This window comes from Actinia tenebrosa, unplaced genomic scaffold (genome assembly GCF_029948245.1).
Source record: "Actinia tenebrosa isolate PJP-AT-01 unplaced genomic scaffold, QUT_ActTen_1.0 PGA_scaffold1__47_contigs__length_23844297, whole genome shotgun sequence".
Classification (NCBI taxonomy): domain Eukaryota; kingdom Metazoa; phylum Cnidaria; class Anthozoa; order Actiniaria; family Actiniidae; genus Actinia; species Actinia tenebrosa.
In genome coordinates, this window is record NW_028292578.1 from 1,074,422 (window position 1) to 1,083,774 (window position 9,353).

General features: G+C 37.2%; 2 protein-coding genes across 3 annotated transcripts; one reads left to right on the forward strand and one right to left on the reverse strand.

Moving 5' to 3' along the window:
* Positions 1–1,158: 1,158 nt before the first annotated feature.
* LOC148909651 (uncharacterized) lies at positions 1,159–3,261 on the reverse strand. Of its 2 annotated transcripts, XM_089032963.1 has the most exons (3): positions 2,491–3,261; positions 1,861–1,970; positions 1,159–1,771 (listed from the first exon to the last, which is right to left on the reverse strand). In XM_089032963.1, exons 2-3 carry the CDS (start codon positions 1,888–1,890, stop codon positions 1,391–1,393), a joined length of 411 nt encoding a protein of 136 aa, XP_088889089.1. In that variant the 5' UTR covers positions 1,891–1,970; positions 2,491–3,261; the 3' UTR covers positions 1,159–1,390. The 2 variants fall into 2 exon arrangements, with proteins under 2 accessions (XP_088889089.1, XP_088889090.1); XM_089032964.1 differs by lacking the exon at positions 1,159–1,771 and having other exon boundaries at positions 1,847–1,970.
* Positions 3,262–3,343: 82 nt separating this feature from the next.
* Positions 3,344–8,953, forward strand: LOC148909652 (uncharacterized). The gene is made up of 3 exons (XM_089033416.1): positions 3,344–3,779; positions 4,830–5,519; positions 8,862–8,953. The coding sequence occupies exons 1-3, from the start codon at positions 3,344–3,346 to the stop codon at positions 8,951–8,953; spliced, it is 1,218 nt and encodes a 405-aa protein (XP_088889542.1).
* Positions 8,954–9,353: the final 400 nt, after the last annotated feature.

A 9,353-nucleotide genomic window follows, 5' to 3' on the forward strand; every position in this document is an offset into this window, starting at 1 on the left:
ATGTGATTAATGCCTTACATTTACCCTGTCTTTGCCCAGACCGTATATGTGATTAATGCCTTACATATACCCTGTATTTTCCCAGGCCGTATATGTGATTTATGCCTTACATATACCCTGTCTTTGCCCAGGCCGTATATGTGATTTATGCCTTACATATACCCTGTCTTTGCCCAGGCCGTATATGTGATTTATGCCTTACATATACCCTGTGTTTCCCCAGGCCGTATATGTGATTTATGCCTTACATATACCCTGTATTTTCCCAGGCCGTATATGTGATTTATGCCTTACATATACCCTGTGTTTGCCCAGGCCGTATATGTGATTTATGCCTTACATATACCCTGTATTTTCCAAGGTCGTATATGTGATTTATGCCTTACATATAACCTGTGTTTGCCCAGGCCGTATATGTGATTAATGCCTTACGTATACCCTGTCTTTGCCCAGGTCGTATATGTGATTAATGCCTTACATATACCCTGTATTTTTCCAGGCCGTATATGTGATTTATGCCTTACATATACCATGCGATATGCTCTGACCGTATATGTGATTAATGCCCCCTTAATGCCTTAGATGTACCAGCGCGTCTTAGCCATATTTGCTCAGTTGAATTATGCTCATCATATTTGCTAAATTTAACTATATTATCAGTCTTCAGCTATTGTCACTTATGGCAGGCCAAAAAAAATAGAAACGATATATGTCGTGACAACCACCTCATACTTTAAACATAGCTAACCTATACTAAGAAGCAGGAAAAAAGACATAAATCATACTGAAACATTTTTATTGTGAATTTCCTTTTCTTGACGACTGATTAACTATGAACAATTTGTTAACTACAACTAATTGAAAATGCTAGTTCTGTAAATTAATTATAGGTGTTTGTTTCATCTTGTGACAGAATTTGTGAAAGGAGATCATAATATATTTAGTTGTCAATCGATCTGTGGCTTATGTACGATTCTTTTTAGATATTCTGTAGTAGTACACTTCATTTATAACTGCAAAAACTTAATTAAGGACACCGAACGTGGTTGGGTTTCTACGAGTTTTATGAATTAAATCTTGTGTCACTGTTCCTCCGTTCCTTTGGCCTGATTTCTAGGGTTTTCCTTCTTCTTTCGATTATTTGAACATTATACTTGTTTACTTTAAGAAATCCAAAGGTCAATAGGCTTAGATAGCCGCTGCTATACCGTTTGACCTTTGGATTTCTTCAAGTAAACGAGTATAACGTTCAAGTAATCGAAAGAAGAACGAAAACCCTAGAAATCAGGCCAAAGGAACGGAGGAACAGTGACACAAGATTTAATTCATAAAACTCGTAGAAACCCCAACCACGTTCGGTGTCCCAGTGCCCTTGATTTGATAAAAACCTTTAGGCTCTCAATGCCCATTCGGGACCTCCAGATGGCCTTGGGCGTCTTGACGGCTCCCCGATTTTCCGCTTCAAAAGCATGGTGAGACTGCGCTCTGACAGCCTCCTTTTTGCCTTTCGGTCCATGCTTTCCATGAACTGATTAGCTAGGGGGCTTCTCCATGGCAGAGGGTGTTTTATTAAAACTTTACTCTGCTTAGTAGGGCCCCCTTCGTTATCAGAGCCACTGTCCGCTGTATCGTCATCAGCCTGGTCATCCGCCTCTGACATCGACTCCTCTGATGACATATACTCCAGTTTCATAATTGCCTTGACTTTCTCTTTGTCCCCTGGTGATAGCGAGGTTGACAAGTCCGCTGCCTTGGATCTGGATTTTAGGAGCTAAAAGAAAAAAGAAAAAAAAAAAAACACCGTCAGTCAAAGTTTCTTATTAAACAAAGTCATAATCGTTGCAAATTCAGTTTACTCACATTTTGTTTTCTTTGTGTTTTCCGCTGCATCTTTTGATGCCTTCCAAGGGCCCCTGAACGCTCTCTTTTGTTTCTCTTTCTTCTCGTCAGAAAGTGACTTTTAAGGGCAGCTGAAATTATATCAAGTACCCATATATTAAAACTTGAGACAAAATTTGTTAGAAATTTTGGCATTTGGCCGACAATTACTCCTTTAGCATCCATTTGTTTTTGCTTTGTTTTGTTTCGTTTTTTTTTTTTTTTTTTTTTTTTTTTTTTCCATGTTATTTTATTTCAAACATAATATAATTCATTAAAATCATAAGATGTACCTTAAGTTATTCTTAGACATAGTAATAATGTTTTCATTATTTTTATGGCTGTGATTGTATAATATTGGGGAAAAAATCGAAATCAAATCAATTCCTTTACAAAAAAGGAAATTATCATTATCATTCAGTGTCTTGTTATTGGAAATCAATAGTAAAGTTTGGTAGCATTAACCACTACCATGGCGGGTTTCCCGCCAATTTTAGCATTGCATAAATTATACCGCTGCATAATTATACCAACTACTCTTCGCGCCAAGAATTCCCAGTAAAATTATCAATAAAAATAGCTTGCTTTTTTAAATATTGCCACTTTACTTACTGCAACAGCCTTTGAGACAGTAATCTTGGTCTTGCTGTTGTCTTTGTCCTGCTGGCTTTCTTTTAAGGCCGCTAGTATTTGGCGGTTTTGTTCTTGCAGTTCTTTAAACTGTTTTACAATCGTTTCGAAATTTGAAGAAATTTCTTCTTTTTCGCTGTCGGGGTCAACGTTCTCATTCTCGCTTGTTGCTTGCAATAGGCGATTTCTGTGTTCTCTTAGCACATCCTCGTTACCACCAGGGACAGAGGGAATAAGTATATTAAGCCTTTGAGAATTGGCGCCATTTTCAGTATGTCTACTCGTACTGCTTGTACTGGTAGTTGCAGTAACAGAATGGATTGGCATTGGGCGTCCTGGTAAAGGTGTAGATGTTCTTCCCATTTTTTGATCGCGACGAATGAACGCAATTTATAAGCAAAGATATAGAATGTGCGGGAAACTAGATGACCGACAGAGTTTGTTACCTGTTTGTGACCAAAAGGCGAATGAACGAATAAGCACATCCACCGAACAGATCTACCCCCTATCTATCACGGCGTATCACGTGACTTGTGATGACATGTACGTTCATATAATGAAGTCTAATAATAAAAAAAGGAATAACTGTCTTATAAAAATGCTGAAGTTGTATCCAGGATTCATGTTAAGTAATATATCTATTATCTTAAAGCTATTTGCTCCATTTTATAAAGTTATGAAATTTTTTCTAAAGCCTAGATTCACGAAATATCATTGCAATAAACTTGATTAGCTTCTAGCTCTAAAACCATCGTACCATTATCTGCCGCCAACAGTGACAGCTCTAAGGAAAAGGGCGCGGTAATAAAGATCCGGCGTGCTTTTGTCCAGTGGCATGTGGTTGATGGACGTGGAACTTTATTACGCTGGAATATGGCTGTTAGCCATTCAAAATGCTTGGATTTTGAGTAATTGTCCCAATGATACACACCGTCTTTTTAATTATATAGTTCTGGAAAACAAAATGTCTTCTGCGATGTCAAAGCGTTATCATTGCTTTCATTGTAACGAAGATTTACATTACAGAGTATTTTGCCGTCACAAAGAAGAATTTTATGATCCTTTAACAAATCAATGGCAATTACAGCGGAATGACGACGAAGACTCAAATGATAGTATTTTCACTCACGAGATTGACGGCCAGAACGACACTTCTTCTAATGACTACAGCGAGATAAACGTTTTGGACCAAACTGATCAAGACTCCTCTGATGTGCCAAATACAAACCAACCATCAAGTGACGAATTCTTACCAGCTACTTCACAAAAAGGTATTGATGTTATACGTTTATTTGATGATTAGATTATATAATCTTTAAATGTTAAAGTCAAACTGCATAGATAAAAGACTGAATCTTTAACAAGCGGCTGATTTGCACATGATCTAGCTCCCCTATTGGATTTACTACCAAGCATTAGTGTTATTGAAGCGAGATTAAGTTAGAGGTACAAATGATTCTTTTCTATTTCTATCTTAGCCTCGTTTTCACCGTTACTTTTAAGAAGGGTGCATCATTAAGTAATCGGCTTATGGTAGCCATTAAAACCTCAGTGTTCATTCAGAAAGGTTCATTCAAAGAGTTTATAAAATCATAGCTAGAGATAACTCATTTAAAACGCTAAAAAGAATTTACTATGTTCAAATGGATATTGCTGTACATTTTTGTCTCCAAATCAATTCATGACTGTGGTCATCCTGAGATAGCATGGTATCCGGCAAAACATGTTTGTCAAGTTAGAGAAATACAATTATAAGTAATTTATTTAATATGTCTCTTGGGTTTTTTATTTTCGATTTATCATTTTTCTTTCACGAATTATAAATTGTTGTTTTGCTGACTTAGAAATTTATATTTTATTTTCAATGGAAATCATTTATTTTCAGAGCAAAATTTGGGTCAAAATTATACATTTAGGGACCGGTCATTATTTAAGTTGGAGGTAAGGGGGGGGGGGGGGTGGGGTGGAGGAGAAATTGTCAGTGACGCAAAAAAATTTCAAGGCCCCCCCTTTGAAGGCATCCAAGTTTATCGAAAACCCCCCATGGATTGTAGTAAAAAATTTAAAAGTTTTCCCTAAAAGTCATTTTTAAATTTCAAGACTTTCACTAGCAAAAATTTCAGGCCCCCCCCCCCCCCCAATTTTTTCTCCCCCCCCCCCCCCCCCCAACTTAAATAATGACCGGTCCCTTAGCCCATGAGGTTTTTTTTTACTGACATTTTTTTTCTAGTATTATAATGGTTTCAGACTTTATCTTATACTATGTTGCAGTTATACAATGCCGAATGAATAAAATACATCGTATTTGCTTATGTTTAAAGGAGACGGAATAAATGACTTTGAGGAAAAAGATCAAGTGTTTTGGGATGACAAGTTGGACAGTGAATCTGACCATGAAGAGATAAGAGGAAATGAAAGAAGGAGATTGGTTGAAACTTGGGATATTGATATCGAAGACGTAGAAAGAGATTTTGAACAATCTAGTGCAGAAATAAGCGTTGCCGTCGAAGCAAGTTCCCGAGTGACCCTTATTAACTGGATTGCCTTGTTTGTGTGCTTTTGGTCTGCATACTTTTCTGTACCAGACCGAGGCATTGATATTCTCCTCGCCTTTTTTAAAGCGATTTTTCAGGTTTTGTGTGAGCTTTCGCCAATCATTTTCCCAACCGCAGTATTGGTTTTCCCGAGCTCCTTCAAACTCTTGAAAAATTATCTTTCTTTTAAAGATAAGCATTCAAAGTATGTTGTTTGTCCGAAATGCGACACCCTATACCGTTTTCAAGACTGCATAACAACAAGATTCGGGCGTGTCATTGCTAAACCATGTTCTCACATTGCTTTTCCGAATCACCGTCAATTGTTTCGCCGCACACCTTGTGGAGCGGAATTGCTTAAGGAAATTCGTTTGAAAAATGGACAGACGAAATTGTACCCACATAAAGTTTATTGTCATAAAAGCATCAGAGACACTCTAACTCACTTTATTAAGCGACCAGACTTTGTACAAAAATGTGAGATTTGGAGAAATCGGAATGTACCGGACGATATTTTAGTTGATATTTACGATGGCCAAGTGTGGAAAGATTGGCAATATTTTAACGGCACTCCTTTCCTTGCCCAGCCTAATAATTATGCTTTTATGCTGAATGTTGACTGGTTTCAGCCTTTTAAGCACAGTGTCTATAGCGTTGGAGTCATATATATGGTCCTCCTAAATCTTCCGAGAAAAGAAAGGTACAAAGAGGAAAACGTAATAATAGTTGGGGTAATACCTGGTCCACACGAGCCCAAATTGAATATCAATACGTACTTACAACCACTTGTAGCCGAATTGAACTTATTGTGGCACGAAGGCATCCAAGTTCGGCCTCATGGGAGTAGAACAGCAAGATGTTTTCGAGCTGCCCTCCTTTGTATTGCTTGTGACATTCCTGCACTAAGAAAAGTTTGCGGTTTCTTAGGATGTACTGCTCACCGAGGGTGCTCAAAGTGCACAAGATTTTTTCTCGGAGATTTTAGTAGCATGGATTTTTCAGGTTTCGAAGATGACGATACACCAAGGACAAATGAAGAGCACCGAAGAGAGGCTCAGAAAATACTCAATGCAACAACCGCTGATGAACGAAACCAAATTGAAACTTCCACTGGAACAAGATATTCTGAACTCTTACAGTTGCCTTACTTCGATTGTACTCGTTACCATGTTGTTGATCCTATGCACAATTTGTTTTTAGGGACAGCAAAACATTTAATGAAAAATGTATGGCTAAATGCTGAAACGCCAATTATTTCTAAAGAAAATTTGAATAAAATCCAGGAAAAGGTAGATGACGTCAAAGCACCATCATTTATTGGGCGTCTCCCGAAAAAGATATCAACATCGTTTGGAGGATTTACTGCTGATCAGTGGAAAACATGGACTCTCTTGTATTCTGTATTCTGCATTTGGAATATCGTTCCAACAGATGATTTGGAGCTGTGGAGGTTATTCGTATTGTCCTGCTTTCACCTTTGCTCTCCACTTATTACAACTGAAGAGCTACAAGAAGGACATGATTACCTAGTGGAATTTTGTAAATCGTTTGAAAAAAGATATGGAAAGGAACGTGTTACGCCAAACATGCATCTACACCTGCATCTCAAACAATGTATTTTAGATTACGGGCCTGTATATTCATTTTGGCTTTTCAGCTTCGAACGTTTCAATGGGATTTTAGGAGCGTTTCGAACTAACAATAGATCTGTTGAAATACAAATCACGAGAAAATTTCTCCAAAAGCATGAACTAAGAGATATCCCTTTACCAGAGAGATTTCGAGAAACTTTCCAACCAGTATTTCAACTTCTTCAGGAGGCACAACAAGTAGGAACACTTGGCGAAAGCATCCCATCAATACCATCAACACTTAATCTTTCAGTTGGTCAAGTACTACGTTGCTTAGAGTGGAGCAATATGAATGCATACTCATGTTTTTCACCTCGATCCATTGATGTTCTTGATGATGACTATACAGAATATCTCTTTAAAGCTTATGAAACAATTTTACCTCAACACTCGGTCATTGAATGTGTTACCGATACGTTTGAGAGAATTAGTACCATTGGATATTCGGGGACAAAGCTAGGGTCCTCTGACTCTAGACTGGAACGTTCTTCCTTCATTCTTGCAAGTTGTTGGTGTGGCCAATATAGTGGCAGTATTGAGACCGATTCATTTGACTTGCGCCCCGGTGTTGTCGATTTCTTTCTTAAACAAACCATTATAATTGATGGCAAGCAGGAATCATTGTGTATGGCAAAGGTTCGATGGTATCAGCGACATCCAGAAAGACACAGGATTGGCAGACCACATGAAATTTGGTGCAGAAACTTGTTTGAAATGGAAGGGCCCTCTACATTCATTCCCATACAAAGGATACACAGCCAGTTTGTTGCTGCTTACGATGTTATTGACAAAGAAAGAGTATTAATTGTTTGTCCTTTACAACGTAAATTGTACGGATGATGGAGATGACAGTAAAGTATCATCCAGGAAAAATATTCAAAGCTATCAAAAATAAACTGTTTGAACTGTGCATCAGTAACTAGATAGTCAAAATGAAAATTGAATGAATTCTTTGATGAGTTTAAAATTAGATGAATTAAAATAATTATGAATGAAATTGCATATATTGCCAATAAAAAAGATGAATTCATATGTTTAGACTAAACAAAATTGATGCTTCAAATAATATTACAGATGTTAGCGGTTTGAAATGCAGCTGAGGTTAATGGGTTAATGAGTTTTCTTATTGTCACTGGAAAAAACGCATGTACGACTTACGCATATTAAAAATACATCGTCCGCGTTTTTTCCTGTGTGTATCAACGCATATAACCTCACTTTCATGACATCAAAGCAAAACAATGATTGAATTAATGTGGTCGCAACATTGATGTCATGCGTTAGGAGAAAAAATTGACACATATGACTGAGATGGACCTGCATGCACTCCCCCCTCGTAAATCGTAAAAACAAGCCAACATCCATCATAATTCAGTTGAAAAATTATTGATTTGTTTTGAAAAGTTTTGATTGCAATAAATTGAAACGGAAACCTCACATCGGATATACTCAGTTTGGGGTATTGTATTTGCTCCCCTGGTAAATATGGGGCAAAGCCTAGTGCAAAGTTGATTTCATATGTGCCCTTCATTTGACAATATGGCAAATATAGGGCAAAAACGGTTATCATATATCCCCACTGGGTAAATGCGTCTAAACTAAGGGCAAATATATAACATATTTACCCATGTGTTCAGATATATGGCAAAGCAATGGCAAATTTATTAGAAATTTACCCCGACCTTTGCCTGCATAGGCAAATGTATGGGCAAATATAGAGCACCATATTTGCCCAACATTTGCCAAGCGGACATATGATGACCAAATCCATTATTTCGTCGAGTGATAGGCGAAAATGAATCAATTTTACAATCCAGTTTAGGTGAATCCAGATAAGAGAAATCATTTGAAAGATGTGACGTAGGAACGAAGCCATTTCTGATGTTAACGATTTTGTTTTTAAAGAAGTAAACAAAATTGTTAGCTAGATCTGTGGATGAAGTTGAGGTTGGTAGTTTTTTCTCAGGTATACGGTGTAGCAATCGATCAATAGAACGGAATAGATCATTACTGTTAGAACCAGCATCAGTAATCAAATTAGAATAAAAATTCATTTTTGCATCAAAAATCAGTTTTTTAACAACATTACATTGATCAACATATAATTCACGGTCAACCTCTAATTTGGAACGTCGCCAACGTCTTTCTAGATTACGACGCTTTGTTTTATTAATTTGAATTTCGTCAGTATACCATGGAGCTCTTGGGCGAAGGGAGATGGATCGAGAACGTAAAGGAGCATGTTTATTTAAAATAGACGATAAAACAGAGTCATATTGAGTACACAAATCAGATAGTTGAGTAGCAGGACATTGATATAGTGCAGAGTTCATAATATCTTGTTGGAGACAATCAGCATCTATTGCACGAAGCTTGCGATAAGAAATGCTTTTTGATTGAAGTAGAGGCTTGTTTACAGATAACATACAATGAACAGCATAATGATCAGATAAAACAGGATCGTGTACAGTAAGGTTGGTCACAGATTTTTCATCAGATCTTGTAATGATTAGATCCAAAACGTGATTACTTTTATGTGTAGGTGAAACAGGATCAAGGACAGTCAGATTAAAACAATCGAGTAAATCCATAAAGCGATTAGCATTATTATCTTTAGTGTCATTGATGTGAAAGTTAAAATCTCCAGAAATTACCAGTTTGCCAGAAGATGTAACCAGTC

What these genes read in the sequence shown, in the direction of transcription:
- LOC148909651 (XM_089032963.1), bottom strand. Translation starts at nt 1,890, where the DNA reads ATGCAGCGGAAAACACAAAGAAAACAAAAT. An exon ending in AAACACAAAGAAAACAAAAT is followed by an intron (nt 1,772 to 1,860) that starts GTGAGTAAACTG and finishes TTTTTCTTTTAG; the next exon opens with CTCCTAAAATCCAGATCCAA.
- LOC148909652 (XM_089033416.1), top strand. Translation starts at nt 3,344, where the DNA reads ATGTGGTTGATGGACGTGGAACTTTATTACGCTGGAATATGGCTGTTA. An exon ending in ACCAGCTACTTCACAAAAAG is followed by an intron (nt 3,780 to 4,829) that starts GTATTGATGTTA and finishes TTATGTTTAAAG; the next exon opens with GAGACGGAATAAATGACTTT. An exon ending in ACCAGACTTTGTACAAAAAT is followed by an intron (nt 5,520 to 8,861) that starts GTGAGATTTGGA and finishes GAATTTCGTCAG; the next exon opens with TATACCATGGAGCTCTTGGG.